Source organism: Microcebus murinus, chromosome 14 (genome assembly GCF_040939455.1).
Source record: "Microcebus murinus isolate Inina chromosome 14, M.murinus_Inina_mat1.0, whole genome shotgun sequence".
NCBI classification, from domain to species: domain Eukaryota; kingdom Metazoa; phylum Chordata; class Mammalia; order Primates; family Cheirogaleidae; genus Microcebus; species Microcebus murinus.
The window spans coordinates 31,676,518-31,695,626 of NC_134117.1; the positions used below are offsets into that span (position 1 = coordinate 31,676,518).

Here is a 19,109-nt window from a genome sequence, read left to right on the forward strand (position 1 = left end):
AACAACCCTGTAAGGTAGATGATATTGTTCCCATTTTACAGATGAGGGAACCAAGTTACAGGAAGATGACATGACTTGCCCATGGTTTTGTAGCTGGTAAGCAATAAAGAGAAGATTTGAACTGAAGTAGTCAAGCTCCCACAATCTATGCACTGAATCACAGTGCTCCACTGTCTCTCAAAGTGTGTGTGTTTGCGTTAATATAATGATAAAGAGAAAGAGTATGAAGATTTTGAAATATCAAAGAAACTTTTAGCAGATAACTTTCCCAGATCTGGTGTTGAAGGAGTATAGAAAGCCCAATTTCTATAACTGCTGGAGACCAAGTTGCATTTTAAGTATCTGTGATGACAAGCAGTACCTTACATCCAGGTAGTTTACGACAGGAGTAATGCTCTCCTGATTGACACAGTGGCATTTGCTCACTATAGCATGTTTTAAAAATAGGTTTTATTTTACAGGAAACAGAACTACTTTGGGAGGACACATTGTCATTATTATATGTGCTTTTTACTGTGAGGAACTGGATTGGGGTGATCCATAATACATCTTAAAATTGTATCATCTCCAAATATTCCAGAAATATAGCAGTTCGTAGTGTTATATTTCTTGTAAGTAATCTCCATCCTGGTTTTTTATTTTTAGGAGTCTACATCTACCATCTGCGTTGCTATATCTATCAAGCCAGAAACCTCATGGCTTTAGACAAAGATAGCTTTTCAGGTAAAGTTAAAAATATGCCACACGTTACTATATAGTGGTCTGTCTTGATTCTGCTTCTCATCAAGTGGATGCTTTTTGTCATTTCTAACAACAAAAACTCTTTTCATGTTGAGATGGGTTTGATATGCTTGAAGCAAAATGCTTAGTCCTTAGATAAATAATTACTGAGTGCTTTGGGCACAGTTGCTGGGTGCTAGAGACACATAGAAGATCCGTGGTCTTTTGATACTCATAAGGATTAATAAATTAAGTAATAAAAACCAGCAAGAAGAGCGATTTCTGATCTCTATTTATACACTTGATTGTATTTTTATTCCTGGGCCCTTGCGTTGGTAAGATATAATTAATATTTTTATACTTCTCTTAAGGTAACAAAAAGATCACACCAGTTCACCCTTTTGCCTACAGCACCAGGCCTTGGCAGTCTGGAGTCCATCTGGGCCTCCTCTGAAGCCTGCTCCTCAAATTCCCAATACTGTGAAACCCAGGGCATTATCACCCTTGGGGCTGACACCCTGGCTGCTTTTGTTGCCTTTGGACTGGGTCTGAGGGAAAGGCTGTTGGCAGGGGAGGGGAAGCACAGGGAACTTCCGCCCTGGGACTTGAGTCCTTGCTGGGGGAAGTGCGGGTTGTTCAGGAGCCATCCTTAGGGAGCATGCTATTGGGGAGCATTGCTGACGCCCAGCAGAGCGTCCCTGGGCCTCCTATGGAAACAGCCTTAAGGCATTTTCCTGACACTCTGGCACATTTGCACCAATTGTGAAGCACGTTCCAAGTGCTAATGTTAACCAATATTTGTGAATGGTTTTACTTTTTCTTACAAATTAGGCGATCCCCTATAATCCACATCTCCAAAGTGTTTTAGAAGACATTTTCAAATAATCTCCACCAGGGGGCACTCCATCACCGAAAGTCAAAGAATCCTTTCCAAATTACTTGACTAAAAGGTTCCAAAATCTCTAAGCGCATTCTTTGCAGTTTGAGATACAAGATCTATCACGGGGCAAAGGCAAAGAGTTCCATTTATATGACACTGTTATACTGCCATAAAACCAAGCATCCTTTGGTCTTATGCAAAAATTTCAGGTTAGACATTAAGTTATTGCTTAGATAAGTCAGCCCCCAGGTAACTGCAAAAGGTTTGATGAAATTATTTAACATGAAGGAAAACATTGATTATTTCATAATATATAAAATTGCATTTAGTTCATTCTCAATATGGTGAAACAAAGTTTTCTGCTTTTACAATGCTCAGACTGTAAACTCTATGAGCATCTGAACCTTTCCTGGTACAACTGTACTTTGGAGACCTGACACTCAATAAGTATTTGCTGAATGAATGGATTATCATCGACATTACAAACAATGTTAGGCCAGGTGTGGTGGCTCACGCCTGTAATCCTAGCACTCTGGGAGGCTGAGGTGGGTGGATCACTCAAGGTCAGGAGTTTGAAACCAGGCTGAGCAAGAGCGAGACCCCGTCTCTACTATAAATAGAAAGAAATTAATTGGCCAACTAATATATATAGAAAAAATTAGCTGGCGCATGCCTGTAGTCCCAGCTACTCGGGAAGCTGAGGCAGCAGGATTGCTTGAGCCCAGGAGTTTGAGGTTGCTGTGAGCTAGGCTGACGCCACGGCACTCACTCTAGCCTGGGCAACAAAGTGAGACTCTGTCTCAAAAAAAAAAAAAAAAAAAGGGACAATATTAATAACTAGCATTTATCAAATACTCCCTATATGATGGTCTCTGTCCTAAGTGGTTCACATTCTTCATATCATTTCATCCTATCAATACCATGAAGCAGATATTACTTTCACTGGGTGGAGGAGGGAAGATTGAGCATTTTTCCCCAAAGTCATGTAGCAGGGGTGAAGAGGGGTTGGAACGCAAGTGCGTGTGACTGCAGAGCCTGCATTCAACCACGAGTGCAGTACCCTTGCAGAAAAAGACCGTGTGCCTAATTAACCTTGATGGGGACACGCTCCAAAGAGCGAGCCCTCAGTACACATCAGGGCCTCATTTTGGGTCTCTCTGCTGCAGTGCCAGAGCTGCCTCAGCACACCTGCTTCTAGAAACCCTGTCTCCAGGTAGATGAGGAGAGTCCACGATCTCTGTGTCCAGAGGAAAAGAAGCTATTGCAACGAGTGATTCTGGGGAGCTAGACTTTAGCCATGGCCCCACTGTTATTCCTTTTTTTCTGTTTCAGATCCATACGCTCACGTCTCCTTCCTCCATCGAAGCAAAACCACGGAGATCATCCACTCCACCCTGAATCCCACATGGGACCAAACAATTATATTTGATGAAATTGAAATCTATGGAGAACCGCAAGCTGTCCTTCAGAACCCACCCAAAGTTGTCGTGGAACTTTTTGACAACGACCAAGTGGTAGGTAATTTAGAATTTCTGAAATGACTTGGGGGAATGATGGAGATTTGAAGGGATGTTTTGGGGGGGATTTAAGGATCTCCTATTTTTCTAGGGCAAAGATGAATTTTTAGGACGAAGCATTTTCTCTCCTCTGGTGAAACTACACTCGGAAATGGACATCACGCCCAAACTCCTCTGGTACCCAGTAAGGAACGGAGACAGGGCCTGTGGGGATGTCCTTGTCACCGCAGAGCTGATCCTGAGGCACAAGGTACACTGCCGTGTTCCCACTCATGCGTTCCCACAGCTGCTTACAACGGCTGCTCCTAATTCTAGGCACCGTTTGCTGGAACTAAAGGCAGCATTGACATTGCCGTGTTTATTTCACAGGATGGCTCCAACCTCCCCATTCTTCCCTCTCAAAGGGCACCGAATCTGTACATGGTCCCCCAGGGGATCAGACCCGTGGTTCAGCTCACTGCTATCGAGGTAAGCTGCTCCCTGCGTTTTATTGATCAGATCGGACACGTGTGACTAGGGAACAGGACAGAGCAGGAGTCTCTCGTATAGGGAATGGAATCGTGCCTCATATTTTCTTGCTGTCTCCAACTTCCTTTAGACTTTGTCTGAACACTTGAGATATTCATAGAAATAGAAGGCTTATTGGGGCAACAAGGAGAGTTCATCTCAGTGTTCCCGAGGAAATCTAAAGTCCTCGTTTGCTGGGAGCCAGCAGAGTTCTGAGTTTTTCAGGTCAGCCGTAGAACCGGGGAGGGGAAGACAGGCCAGCAGGGAGTGGTGTGTGCAGAGGCAGGTGTTGGGAGGGAGCTGTGGGCAATGGCGGCACTCGATACAACGCCTGCAGATGGCACTAACCAGGTGGCTCGAGGGACAGTGCCTGGCCTGCTCCGGGGGCTTCCCCCTGTCCAGTCAAGCAGCTGTTACCCCAAGATTTCCCTTCTCTGGCTGTCTTGCTAAGAGTTCTCAAAGACTGAGGCAGGGGGTTTTAAACAACTACCCTTTCTGAATGCATGTGGGTCAGACGCCATGCTAGGTTTACACTTGACCCTGGGAATAACGCTATGGGAGATGCTCAGACTCTTCTTATAGATAAGACAGAGAGAGGTAATTCAACTTATCAGCGTTCACCCAGCTGTGACAGCCAGGACGTCATTCCCACACTCTTACCAACCCTGCTTTTTTTTAGCAGCTCGGGCCGGAGAAGGGAAGGGGCAAAACCACTCTCCTTGCGTGACCTACAGGCTTGCTAGGATAATGTTCAAAGATATTCTAGGCAGATCTGCACAAATTAATCCTAAAGACTTTGCCAGTTTTTGAGACAGAATTTTTCCTTTTAAATATTGTTTTTCATATGCTGGGTTTCCTTCTCCTCTCTTTAAATTGTTTTCTCAGATTCTAGCTTGGGGCTTAAGAAATATGAAAAACTACCAGATGGCCTCTATCACATCCCCCAGTCTTGTCGTGGAGTGTGGAGGGGAGAGGGTGGAGTCGGTGGTGATCAAAAACCTGAAGAAGACGCCCAACTTTCCAAGTTCTGTTCTCTTCATGAAAGTGGTACAGTGTCAGCGTTCTGTCATAGTCCCCGTGTGTTGAAATGTGAATGTATATACCACCCACACCCACACCCACACACCCACACACACACACACACACACACACACACAATTTATTTCCACAATCTGACAAATAGAAAAACCCTGCTTATATCCAGCTTGTCAGTGACTTTTCTGCCTTAGATTCTCACACTGTAGTGATGGTTTCTTAAAGCTCCAAACGACTCCAGTGACACAGAAATATTTGTCAGCAATACTTATTTATTTCTCCAGTAAACTGTCTATCTACTCAACTGTTAGAGGCTTTTGGTCAACTCCCAAGGGCAGAATATGAACTAGTCGTGCATGGACCAGATGCACTTCCTGTGGATGCAGAACCAGAACCTTCTGGATAAGGGCTGGCTGGCTGGGGAGGGGCTGCTGCAGGGGAACCCATGCGGGGTGATGGGGCCATGGCCCTGACAGCTCATGACTGTGCCCCACCTCCAGGCACCCCTGGGGTGGCCCCTTCTTTGCTCCATCGAGGCCACCCTCTGGCTATTAGAAATATGGGAGCAATGGGTCGAGTTCACAGTCCTCTGTCATAGACCCTGTAATACTTGCAGCCAGAAGAGGTCACTCAGCCTTTTCATTTTTTTTTCTTTTTTTGGAGACTGAGTCTCACTCTGTTACCCAGGCTAGAGTGAGTGCCGTGGCATCAGCCTAGCTCACAGCAACCTCAAACTCCTGGACTCAAGCCATCCTCCTGCCTCAGCCTCCCAAGTAGCTGGGACTACAGGCATGCGCCACCATGCCCGGCTAATTTTTTCTCTGTATATTTTTAGTTGGCCAATTAATTTATTTCTATTTTTAATAGAGACGGGGGTCTCACTCTTGCTCAGGCTGGTGTCAAACTCCTGAGCTCAAATGATCCGCCCGCTTCAGCCTCCCAGAGTGCTAGGATTACAGGCGTGAGCCACCTCGCCCGGCTGCCTTTCCATTTTTAAAGCAGTTAAATTCACAACTTTTACAAATTTTTTAAAAAAATCTTTGTTTTTTACTCTACTATTATATAAAAGAAGTAAAAATAAAGGCATTTCCTTAGCTTCAAGGATTAGAAGGCCTAGAACCTTCCCATCCCTCACCCTAGTCATTTCCTGCCCTTGATGTTGCCCACACACTGCTCTTGGACTCTGGGATCATGTGGTTCAACCTCGTTTTACAGATGAGGAAATGCAGAGGGGAAGCAACTGGTCCAACCTCACTGTGGATGTTAGGCCACGCCTCCTAATCTGCAGTCACTGTGTCCCATCTATTAATACAACAGCAGCTGTAGCTCAGTGCTAGATGCATTCATGCTCTGTGCACTTGGTCTTCAACCCTGCAAGGTGGGCATTTTCACCTCCCTTATGCCCACCTTGAGGGAAGCCAAGAGGTTAACTAATTTACACAAGGGAACACAGCCAGCAAATGGGTGGTCAGGGTTTGGACAAAGATCCCTCCAACTTCAAAGCCCAAGCTCTCCTCCCTATCATGCCACAGATGGAGGGCCACCTGCATGCTCCCAGCCAGAATCCCAGAGTGCTGCCCCTGGGCCACTCCACCCATCCTTCTCCTCTATCCACCCTTCCCCCACCTTCCAATTCTGGTCTGGAAGCTAACATTGGTCAGTAGGGGTGAGGGAAGCCACTCAGTCGATCCCAGCTCCTATTCCTATGCAAGGCCAGAGACAGAATTCAACTATGCAAGGCCAGAGACAGAATTCACCGGAGCCACATACTCAGCAAGCCCCTGGGTCAGCCCATGATTACCCAATCAGGCAATGTCACTAAGGCTGCCAAATCCACATGGAGGAACCAGGAGGAGTTGAAGAAAAATTAGCATGCCATTTTGGCACTGAACTCCCAGGGTTAAAAGACGCCCAGCCACAGATATTTCCCTTGGAGGTTCAGTTGTCTTTTGACCATTTTAAAATTCTGCTCAGGACTTGGCTACTAGATTACCAAAGTCCTGGATTCTCTGGCCAGTGCAAATCCCCTCTCGGGAAGCAGAGTGCAGATCAGCAGTAAAGCATGCTGGTTCCATATCATGTTAACTAACACAGGGCCCTTCCATGGGCCGGGTACTATTCCATGCACTTCACATATAGTAATTCAATAACCCTGCTATTACTGATGAGTTAACTGGGGCATGGGGAGGGGGTAGAAAAATTCCCTAAAGTGATGCGGTGCATGTTGGCAGAGACAGGATTTGATCCCAGGCATTCAGGCTGAGAGCTCATACTCTTAAGCTCTAAGCTGCTTGCCTGGCACATAAATGGCCCAACTAATTATTGTGAGTCCCCTGGGCTACTTGGCAAAATGAACCCTTGGGTGAATTTTTGGCAAAGCTGTCCTTGTAAAGAAAGAGAAATGATGCCTCCCTCTGTGACCCCCAGCTACTGCCCAAGGAGGAGTTGTACATGCCTCCGCTGGTGATCAAGGTCATCGATCATAGGCAGTTTGGGCGGAAGCCCGTGGTTGGCCAGTGCACCATCGACCAACTGGACCGCTTTCGCTGCGACCCTTATGCAGGAAAGGAAGATATTGTGCCACGGCTAAAAGGTAAAATGCAAATCTATAAATAAGTCTGGGGGCTTTTCTTGCAGGTATCTAATTTAATCTTTACAAACCTTCTCAAGGTAAGTCCTGTATTTGTCGTCTGGTTTTTGCAAATGAGGAAACAGTTTGATTTCCACTGGGCTATGTAACTTTCCCAAGGTAATATAGTTGGTAAGTGGCAGAGCTAGGCTGGAATCCTGACCTAGACTCCTAGACTCCTTTTGAGGAAATGTTAAGTGCTTCATGAACTTGCCCTTTTTACCCTTCAACAAGCAGCCTGGTGATTCGGCGCCCACGTACGAAGCTGGGTCTGGATTCCAGATGGCTATAGAGTGTTGTTTTACTGGGTGGGGTCGGCTTTTGTGGTACCCCTTGTAAGGTGATTGGTGTCTCAGACCCGGAACCCACACCTGCGTTGACAAGAACTGAGCGTTTACATCCTGGTCTCCCGGATTCTTCTAACGCCTCTGTCCACACTGCAGTCCACTTCGGCACCCAAATGCATATACATCATCGTGTTCGTGCTATCTTGCTGACGCTCAGCACCTGCTATTCCAACATGGGTCTATAAGAGTCTTCGCTCAAATTTCTTTTATGAGAGCTATAAATGTCTGAATTCTCAAAAGAAGGAGTACTTAGAAGGTTTTCAATCTGTCACCACCCCCCAAATATCAGAAGGATCGATGAAAAAAGAATATCGCTTTTCCTTTGTATTGAGAGAGAAGTGAGTCATTGACTGAAAGTTAAAGTACTTCGAGGGAGGCGCAAGACCCTAGGCTAGTATAACCAGTAGGAATAAGAAGTTATTTGGTGTCCTTGAGTTATGTTCTCCATTATCCTTCTAACTTCCCTGCAGCTCCAGGGGGGTGATAATCCCTGGTTTGATAAACAGTACCGAGGGCCCAGGTATTCAATCTGCTGGATCCACCAGAGAGTGCCACCCTAAGATATGTATTTGGAAGGAGACTCCATTGTTCCTTGTGTCATTAAATTTAAAAAAGGAGACTCAACAAGCAGCCTGGCAAAGCAGGGAGGACTCGCACATCAGGGATGGGGATAAAGCCATTTCCTTCCACCTTCCACAAATGGTATCGGACACGCACTGAGTACCATGCACTGTTCTAGATGTTTGGAAGACAGAGGAGACCAAGACAGCCATGTTCCCACTCCCATGGAGCAAGACTCCAGCAGGGAAGACAAACAAGGACGTGGGTGATTACGGTCCAGAATGATAAACATTCTGATGGGGAAATGCAAGGACCCTTCCCACCCCCACACCCACCCTCATGAACATTGAAGGAAGAAAGAGATTTTTATTACAAATTGGAACAAATTGATTTCCATTGTTGTCTCACCTCAATATCCCATCCCAACGTTGTTGTGATGTAACTTGAAAGATGTTAACTTTCCTCTAACTTTCCATAGAGGAAGAGTCTAAATGATGTGCACTAGGTCATATAACCACTACGTGAGGGATAGAGCAGTGCTAATACCTACTTTAGATTTCCGTAATAAATAATAGCTAACGAAATTGCTGTTACCCATTCAGCAGTTAGTTGTTTTTAGCTTACCATGTGCCAGGGACTGTGTCAGGGATGGGGTCTGGGTCACTCACATCAGTGCACGAGATCCCAGGACCCCCGGCCTTGCAATTAGAACCCCATGGAGGCTGGAACACCCTCATTCTGCTGATCACTGCTCGCTTGAAGACTGAAGCAGATGTCTTCTATTTAAGCAGCTGTGCCTGCAACCAGTTCTATTTAAGCTTCCATAAGGTTTGGTATTGATTTTCCTGAGCTGCTGAAACTCATCTGCTGTGTGGGTCTGAGCATCCTGTATCTCTGATTCAGAGAAGTAGAAAAAAAATCCACAGTCACATTTGAGCAAAACCCTACATGTGTTCATCAAGAAATATCCCATGCAAGACATTTTGTGCTGAATTGATGATGCCTACATTAGCAACACTTCATATATATATATATATATATAAACAAGGATTATTGTAACTGTAGGAATTGTTTCATTTGGGGTTACTAAATGAAAAGAAATCATTTTCCTAGCTTTTTTTTTTTTTTTTACTGCTTTCATGAGAGAAAGTTCTTTGGTCCAAAGATGTGAAATAATTAGGAAGCTACAATACTGCAGACTTTCTCTGGCCCCAGATTCGCTTGTGTGGACCTGTTTGTGTCTATGGATCAAAAATAGGCTGGGCCCCAGGCAGAGGTTGCCTGGTTAGTGATTCTATGTAATTAATGTAGAGTGTGGTCAACACTCTGGAGAGCCCCAGAAGAGGAAAATCTGACGCTTTCTTAGAACCATTGGTAGGCTAAGAGTTGAGTATACCTGATAGGCCTGGTGTTGGAAACACACAGAAGAACTTTTTGCTCTTATTCTCAGGCTTTGTTTACATGAGAATGGTAAAGTGTAGGGCTGATGATGTACGAAGGAACTTACTTACATATTGCCCATCTGCTTGTCTCCTTCTACATTGCTACACTTGTCAGGAGGTGCAGGGGTGCTTACCTGGGAAATATAGACTCTGCTTATAGATCTGGGGGTGCCACATGCATATTAAACAACCTCACATAGCAACTGATACCCCATAGATGCTCAGCAAATGTCAGTCTCACATGCCTCTCCAGTGTCACCCGTATTGCTCCCCCAGGCTCTGGTGTGATGGTAAAAACACAAGCTTTAGGGTCAGACAGATCTAGGTTACTTACTTCCACTTGCTACTAACTGTTTGAAATTGAAGCAAGTGACTTTTCTCTTATCTTCAGTTTGTGTTTAAATCTTTAAAATAGAAATAATGGCATATATTCTGTAGGATTAAATGATAATTAAATGAGATCATGTAAATAAAGTGCTTACTCCAAGGCCTGACACGTGGTAGGTACCTAAATATGTCTCTTCCCTCCCCTCCTTTATGTCCTATATGTCAGAGGCCTGGGTGGGTTAAACAGAAAAGAAAGTTCTCTTGGCTTGGTGGGGCTTGTTCGGCCTGGGTTCTGGCCTCCTGTTGAATGTCCGGCTGCTTGATGCTTCTTCAATAAAAGGGTGCGGTACCTCTTGCCCCAACCGTCCCCAGGCTGAGACTTTGGCACCCCCTTTAGCTGAACCAAACCTGGTGAACCTAGGGGCTACTTCTGAGCCCTTGCTCTAACCCCACAATCCTGAGCCATGGACATTTTGGGAATTGTGCATGAAGCGAGAGCATGTGCCCTCTCCCCAGCACACACTGTGAGAACAAGGGCTGAGAAAGCCACTGCAACTTCAGACCTGAGATTCACAACTCTCCATTCTGCTTTTTTTTCCTTTCCTTTCTTTTTCTCATCCCATCTCTTCTTTATTTTCTGTGATTAGGAGCAAATTCCAAGAAAAGAAGGCTCCTTTAAATGGAGGTTCCCATCCACCACTCCTGTACCCTCTAAAGATATGTGTATGGACACATTTCTTCTCTGAGAGCTTCCTGTGTATAAGCACTGGACTAATTTGTCCAAAACTAAAGAAAAATGGATCATACAGTCCCCTATAAAATGTCTAAAACTGTAATGGATGTGGGGGAAAATGATGGCTTGTTGGGTTATTTTCTACACTCAGATGTTTTCCTCTCCTTTCACTAAGTCTCATCTGGGAATAAACTCTACCGTTACCCCTATGGCTGTTAAACTTGAACTTGGAGTAATATGTTCACCACTGTATTTCTCTAAGTATCTGGGATTATGAAATTGTTTGTCTTGCAGCCTCCCTTATGTCTGCCCCACCCTGCCGGGACGTTGTTATCGAAGTAGAAGACACCAAACCACTACTGGCTTCTAAGGTAGGCTTCAGAGCTGATCACTGATACGGTCAGTTTTATCTTCCAGATATCTAAGCATTTGGTGAATTCAGTCAAACTCTTTTGAGTGCAATTAAAATAATAATCATCAAACCAGTTTATCGAGGACTGAGTAGAGACAAGAATCTAAATCTTGCGCTCGAGGCCGGGTGTGGTGCCTCATGCCTGTAATCCTAGCACTCTGGGAGGCTGAGGTGGGAGGATCACTCAAGGTCAAGAGTTCGAGACCAGCCTGAGCAAGAGCGAGACCCCCGTCTGTACTAAAAATAAAAAGAATTAATTGGTCAACTAAAAATATATTTAAAAAATTAGCCAGGCATGGTGGTGCATGCCTATAGTCCCAGCTACTCAGGAGGCTGAGGCAGGAGGATGGCTTGAGCCCAGGAGTTTGAGGTTGCTGTGAGCTAGGCTGATGCCATGGCACTCTAGCCTGGGCAACAGAGTGAGACTCTGTCTCAATCAATCAATCAATCAATCTTGCATTCAATCAGTAGTTTTAAAGACATAGCGGTCTTCAACCATCACTAATCAGTCGCCCACGATACTTAAAATAATACCTAGGCTTAGGCCCCACCCTCACACCCCAAGTGGGGGAAAGACCTAGACGTCAGTATATTTTCAAATCTCCCCAAGTGTTTCTAATGTGCATCCAGGTCTGAGAACCACTGGTGTGGACAGTCTGAGTGATATCATTTGCTAGAAAGAGAAGTTTCAGGAACAAATTTACACCACTGCAACATTCAGAACAGGGATGCATATGGCATGCCAGGTTTGTTCCTTGCATGAAGCAGAAGTGTCATGGATTTTTAATGACCCTATTTGTCAGTATAAGGGACACTCAGATTTTTATATTCACTGTGGTTTTGAAGTGAAGAAATTGGTAGAAATACTCAGACCCTATTTTAAAACCATTCCAAGCACTTCTACAAGAAGGAAAGGGGAAAAAAAAGTCTCAGCCCAGAAAAAAGAAAACACCAAATATCTCCCTGTTTCTTTTGGCATTTACGATGAACTTTCACAGCATGTTTTAATGTGCAAACTGGCCAAAAAATGCACATGATTGCACTTTAATGTGTTATGTCCATAAACAGTGCCTTAAAAAAATTCTACTTCCTTCCCACCACATTAAACTCACTAACAATTGGACCGAATAAAATGTGGTCTCCACAGCCAGCACCATGCAACAGTGTGCTTGAGTCTACTCTCTGGAAATCCTATACAGTCACAAATGACAATATCAAATTTCCCATCCCACGGGGCAAAACTACTATTGTCCCTTTGTAAACCACCCCAAATATTCCCAATAAGACAGTAGTAGCCTTGGGGGAAGTTAATATACATAAGACTCTTCTGTAGATTTACACCTGCTCTGGAAAAAAAGATAGTTTAAGATCTTGTTCTATAATCTGCCTCCGGTTTTACCATCTCCCGTTGTCGATCAATTCTTACTGCGTGCCTCCTGTGTACTCAGTAGCCCTAAATACAGTTGGGGAGCAGAGAAGAATAGTCCCCTGTAGTCCCAGCCACTCTGGAGGCTGAGGCAGGGAATTGCTTGAGCCCAGGAGTTTGAGGTTGCAGTGAACTATGATTGCATCAATGTACTCCAGCCTGGGCAACAGAGCAAGACCCTGTTTCAAAACAAAAAAACCCCAGAGATGACGAGGCTACAGTAGCAGCATGTAATAAAAGTTCAGTTTATATCGTAGAATTAAACATTGCAACATAGCAGGATTGGGGGTGGTAGTGTCAGTTATCTCTACTGTACTGTAAGTGACTTCAATGAGCTTACTCTCCTAACACCTAGTGTACTGTTGATAAGAAAGGCTGGTTGAAATCTCTAAAAACCTGAGTCTGCTTGTTCATCAGGCACTGCACATCTATGCAAAGTCAGATGAGCAAAGCTTGAGCCAATGACAAGCTTGCTGATGTCCTGTATTACATGTATATGTGATGTACATGTAATGTACATGTATTACCACTAACTTGATGCAGGCCTTATGTCTAGGTAAACTGGGGGAATGTGTCAAAGCTAACTGTGCTATTGCTGGGGGCTGGAGACTATGACTTTGGGTGACATTGTCATGCTCCAGAAACTCATGGCATTACCCTGAAATGTCCATGGGTGTTCTTAACAAATGGGCCGAGCACTACCGCAAGAAAAGTGAGAAATAAGTGTTTGGGGCAAATTGGTCAAGTGCTAGCCAGATAACACGGACATTCCTTATATGGCCGTCTCAACAATTACCTTCCAATTCCAGTGCTTAAGCAGTATGTCAACAGCACTCAGCAAAATGGCTTCTCCAACGACAGTGCATGTATGTATGATAAGAAAATGCATAAAGCTGCCTGGGACTGTGGGACCTCAGTCTAAAGACTTGAATTCTTCTTTCGGATTCTTTCTATTAGTAGATTTTGGAGTGAAAGGTGATCTTCAAACACATATGATTATTTTAAGCCTAAGGGAAGAATCTTCTGTGACATTTAATGATTTGATTCCCATTGCAAGTTCCTTATTAGATGTAATAGAGCAAGTTGCTTCCGTTACTTCTCCACTTGAACTAATGAGCGAGTGGGCACGAATAAATCCTCCCATACTAATCCTAAATTTTACAATCAGCAACTTGTCTTAAATAATGCTTTCTAAATCATGAACCGTTTTTCAAAGCAGTTTTGAATAGCTGAAAATAAATGTGAATAAACAGACCCTAAAAACCTGAATTCAGGAACCACTGAGAAATGTAAGAGTACTTTTGGAATAAAATCTTTCCCTCCAAAATCTCAATTTGGCTGTGATTATTTAACCCTTAATCGCTTTGGTATGTGTCTAATAGAAAGAATTGATGTATCTGTCTGTCTGTCTGCCTCTCTTGGCAATTCCATTGTGTTGAATGAAAATCAAATTTGGAAATACATAGTAGCTGTGAGAAGCACCCATTAGAAATGAACTTGAAGTTAGAATTTGAGAAAAGGGATCTCGGCAGCATTTTGTTAAGCTGCCGCTGAGGATAAGCTTGGCTGACGTCCCAGCAGGAACCAGGACCATACTCTAGACCCCCGTCCCGGCTCTTCATTTTCTCAGCTCCTGGCTGTGCCCTGAGGTCGGAATGGATTCTCCATGCAAAAAGTCACATGGAAGGATTTGACCAATGAAAAACCAGAAATCCTCATATTAGAGTAATTTTGATGAATGAGCATTTATTTGGTGCTATGACATAGGCATGCGGAAAAACCAAGAGAAAGGGACCTGCATGACGAGATCACAATCAAACACACCCTGTGACAGGGGAGTTTTTGAAGGGAGGAGAATTGGGCCAAGCTGGGGAAATACTTTAGGAGATGAATGGAACGAAAGGTCTGGGGCAGGGATATGGGCAGCTCCCCACCTCCCGCCAAGCGACCCCTGTGTGAGCAGACTGGGACAGGTCTGATTCTGTTGGAAACATGAGATGGGGTGGCCACCTCCAAGCCTTTCATTTTAATACTGTGTGTAACCGTTTTGCATATTTTCAGAGCAGAAACCAATAAGGTGTGTTCAGTTATGAGATCATCTTGACTAGAATAATTTAAATAACCCATCAAAATGTTGATAATATAAAATAATATTTTATAGGAAAAATAGGAAAAATTTTTGTAGGAAAAATAATTTCTCCTTCTCTCTTTCTCTTTAAACCTAATGTTCATGGGATCTCCATATCCGTGTGACCTGTTATGTGGTTTGCCCTCTCCTCACCATACTTGTGCACGTGAGCAGCTGTCAGAAAAGGTAACTGTTGTAGTCATTTTGCTACATTTAAGATGCATAGGCCCCTCATAGTGGCTCAAACCAGTAATCTCAGCACTTTGAGAGGCTGAGGCAGGAGGATCACTTTAGGCCAGGAGTTTAAGACCAGCCTGGGCAACATAGCAAGACCCCATATCTTCAAAAAATAAAAAAGAAATTAGCTGGGTGTGGTGGTACATGCCTATAGTACCAGCTACTCAGGAGGCTGGGGTGGGAGGATCACTTGAGCCCAGGGATTTGAGGTCACAGTGAGCAATACTCAGACCACTGCACTCCAGCCTGGGTGACAGAGTAAGATCCTGTCTTAAAAAAAAAAAAAAAAAAGAAATTCATGTATTTTCTGGCTATAATTGATATGTAAATAAAATTTTTCTAAATCCAGGGGTGGGTTACTGACCTACAAAGGGGAAGTAAATCTGTGTCGCTCTGTGTAACACACATACACACACACACACACACACACACACGCATCACACACACAAACACACACATATATATATAACACAAACAAGAAATAGCCTTTCTTGTCTGTTCTTCCTTTCCCCCAAGACTGAATAGGAAGCCATACTGCAGGTGACATTCTGTGTGTGGGGGAACATCACTACTTCCAAGGGAGAGGAAAAGAAGCAATGGTTGGGGCTGATGAGAGTCTATTCTTGTTATAAGTCTTCTGTAGTTTGAAAATGTTCCACAAGTGACTCTGATAAGCTGTCCCTCCTGCCCAACCAAGAACCATCCATCAAAACCACATGGTCCTCGACACTGGCTGTACGTTAGAGTCACCTGGTGAACTTATGAAAGCATATTGGACACCCAGGTCTCACCCTGGACTGACTGAATCAGAACCCCCAAAAGTAGCCACTGGTCTAAATGAGCCATAATACCTCCCAACCGTAATTTCACATTTTCAAAGCTCTTTTACCTAATGATCTTATTGGATTTCCAGAACAACCCTATAAGGTAGATGGAGGCAGGTAGTGTTATTATTTCATTGATGCTCAGAGATGGTAAACAACATGCCTAAGCTGATATGGTTTGTAACACGAGTGTAGGCTTATAACATAGAGGAGGGAACCAGAATTGGAACCAGTTTTTCTAACTCTTAGCTTAGTGAGTGTTGTGTTACAATGCATTACTGGCTAAAAGGGCAAAGAAAATTGATAGTAGAAAACATATATTGGAGGTTTTCTTTAAATTTATATGTATATATCAAGTCAACAAGATAAAAAGATAAAAACAGAAAAATTAATCAACTGTGTCTATAGGATGTAAGAAAATTATCTAGCATCACTATGGACATTAAAGCCAAACGTGTTATAGGCCAAGAATGGTCATTTCACCTCCAGCTTCTGAGCAGAATTGTGAATGCTTTGTCCACCATGCATGTAAACAAAAGTGTCATTTCACCTATAACAGTTCCAGAAGTGCCTATTTCTTCTTACCTATTACATATGAGTTTTCCCCTCATAGATTGGAAATCCAGGTCATCACTAAAGATTTTTCCATTTTGACATGTCTTTAGGAAGAAGAGGTCGTGGACTGGTGGAGTAAATTTTATGCTTCCTTAGGGGAACATGAGAAATGTGGACAATATATTCAGAAAGGCTATTCCAAGCTCAAGGTACGTGGACCTATGCCGCTGTGGGTGGGGAATGAACATCCATTAAAACTGGCCACGTGCATAGCCCTGAAAGGTCCCTTGGTGGGTGCTAATGGGAAGGGGCCACGAGAACCTCTGAGCTCCTGGAGGGCCCTTTTGCACAGATTTTGGCTTTGCCAAGATTCCAGGGACTAGAGGACAGCTATTGAGTCATGGTTACGTGACTGCCACTCTGGGGCTTGGAGGCATCTGGCAGAGGGTTGGGAATGGGTTGGCACCACACTAATTAGTCCCACAATGATCCTGTTTGACTCAGGGAGATCCAGAAGTCATAGCACTCTTTGCAGAACAACACAGGATGTCAACACGCTTCATTGTGTCCTCTGAACAGGGATTGGTTTCACTAGCTGAAAAGTTGATTCTGTCACACGTATATAGCATAAAATCACAACCGTGGGAACGTGTGTCCAGGAGGAAGACAGGTATTGAGCTAGGCAGGGCTGGCCATCTTTGATATTGCTGAGAATGTTTCGAGTTTTACAGTGCTTCATTCAGTTTTTCAGCCTGTAATGCACTCATGTAGAAGCAAACGCCAAAGTTTTCAGAACAATGTATATGAGGAACAAACTATAAATTGAGAAACAACTAGTCACTCAAATAATTTTCCCCATCAAAGTGGAAAAAAACCACATCCCTTCATGTGATTGTCATAACCTCTCAGTGCAGTTGAAGAAATACTAGCGTGTAAAGAACCTCTAATTTAGAAATATGATCAAACTGGGCTGGGGATCAGTTTCACAGTGCATCCTCCCTCACCCCCTCCTTCCTTCCCTCCCACCTTCCCTCCCTCCCTTCCTCCTTCCTTCCTTCCCTCCTTTTCTTCTCTCCTTCCCTCCTTTCTTTTCTCCCTCCTTCCTTCCTTCCTTCCCTCCCACCTTCCCTCCCTCCCTTCCTCCTTCCTTCCTTCCCTCCTTTCCTTCTCTCCTTCCCTCCTTCCTTCTCTCCCTCCTTCCTTCCTTCCCTCCCTCCTTCCCTCCTTTCTTCCTTCTCTCCCTCCTTTCTTCCTTCCCTCCCTCCTTCCCTCCTTTCTTCCTTCCTTCCCTCCTTTCCTTCTCTCCTTCCTTCCCTCCTTCCTTCCTTCCTTCCCTCCTTCCCTCCTTCCTTCCTTCCCTCCCTCCTTCCCTCCATTCTTCCTTCCTTCCCTCCTTTCTTCCTTCCTTCCCTCCTTCTTTCTTTCTCTTCTTCTCTCCCTCCTTCCTTCTTCCTTCTTTCCTTCCTTCCCTCCCTCCTTCTCTCTCCTCCTCATTCTTCCTTGCCTCTCCTTCTTCTAGCCTTTTCATTGAAGAATAATTTACATACAATAAAGTGATCTATTCAGTGAGTTTCCATTCATGTATGTACCTGTGCACACCACCACCAAAAACAAGACAGAATACTCCCCTCACCACAGAAAGCTCCCCTGTGTCCCTTTCCCGTCAACTCCCCATGATCCTGACCCCTCCCAGGAGCAGCTGCTCTGACTTCTGTCACCATAGACTGATTTTGTTGCTTTTACGCTTCACATAAGCGGACTAATCTGGGATATATTCCGTGTGTCTGGCCTCTTTGGCCCCACGTGTAGCTTTGACACACACGTGGTAATGTGTGTCTGTAGTTCATATTTTCTTACTGCTGAGTAGGATTCCTGGTGCGGATGTACCACAGTTTGTGTACCCCTTCTGCTCATGCTGGAGCTGCTGCGAACATCCTTGTACCATGTGGACATGTTTTCATTTCTCTTCAGTAAATACCCAGGCGATTTCCGGATTACCGCATAGGTGACTCTTTAACTCCCTAAGAGACCGCCGGGCATTTTCCGAAGTGGTTGTGTCATTCCCTGCTCTCGCCAGCAGTTGGAGTCCCCGCTGCTCTGTCTGCATCCTCATGCCCCCTTGGCATTGTGGGTCCCATTGATTTTAGGCTTCATCTGCATTGTAATAAAAAAATTAAGAATCTGTTGGTGGTTTTCAGATATATGATTGCGAACTAGAGGATGTAACAGAATTTGAGGGCCTGACGGACTTCTCGGATACTTTCAAGTTGTACCGAGGCAAATCAGACGAGAACGAAGATCCTTCTGTGGTAGGAGAGTTTAAGGTGAGGAAAATGCGTGTGTTGTTTGTTTAAAATCTACCTTTAATTTCTTTATAGACCTGAGATAAAGGACAACCAACCTCTGGGGCCGGGACGTGTCCTCCAGCCTCTGAAGGGTGCTGGGTGGAAAGTGCCACCAAAAAAAAAGGGTGATGGGGAAGCCAGGACACTCAAGGACATTTTCGGTCTCTCTTCCTTCCTCCCGGCTCGAGCCAGCCGACAAGTCCCAGGTCCTGCAGATGCACTCTGTCCAAGATCGAGCTCCTCCTCCCCACCCCACGGCAGGATCATTGCGACAACTTCCCAACTGGCTGTCCTTGCCACCTTTCTTGTTCCACTGCAGTCCAGCCTCCACGAAACCAAATCTGATCCTATTTCTTGATGGCTTAAAGACATTGTTTGTGTTTCTGTAGGATCAAGTCTCAACTCCTTCCTAAGGCAGAGCCTGCCTTTCGCAAGCTACGCGTCCGCTTGTCCCCCTCCCTCTCACACCCCACCCTCCAGCTCT

The 19,109-nt window shown here is 44.5% G+C and overlaps 1 protein-coding gene across 5 annotated transcripts in view; it reads left to right on the top strand.

Moving 5' to 3' along the window:
- Positions 1 to 19,109, top strand: part of MYOF (myoferlin) — a 154,578-nt gene that overhangs the window by 111,315 nt on the left and 24,154 nt on the right. For all 5 annotated transcript variants that reach the window (XM_076009968.1, XM_076009969.1, XM_076009970.1 and 2 more), the window contains 10 exons: positions 646 to 723; positions 2,933 to 3,114; positions 3,209 to 3,367; positions 3,487 to 3,585; positions 4,510 to 4,671; positions 7,087 to 7,252; positions 10,993 to 11,069; positions 14,839 to 14,850; positions 16,391 to 16,489; positions 18,479 to 18,604. In XM_076009968.1, coding sequence (XP_075866083.1) covers positions 646 to 723; positions 2,933 to 3,114; positions 3,209 to 3,367; positions 3,487 to 3,585; positions 4,510 to 4,671; positions 7,087 to 7,252; positions 10,993 to 11,069; positions 14,839 to 14,850; positions 16,391 to 16,489; positions 18,479 to 18,604 — 1,160 coding nt within the window. The remainder of the gene's footprint in view (positions 1 to 645; positions 724 to 2,932; positions 3,115 to 3,208; positions 3,368 to 3,486; positions 3,586 to 4,509; positions 4,672 to 7,086; positions 7,253 to 10,992; positions 11,070 to 14,838; positions 14,851 to 16,390; positions 16,490 to 18,478; positions 18,605 to 19,109) is intronic.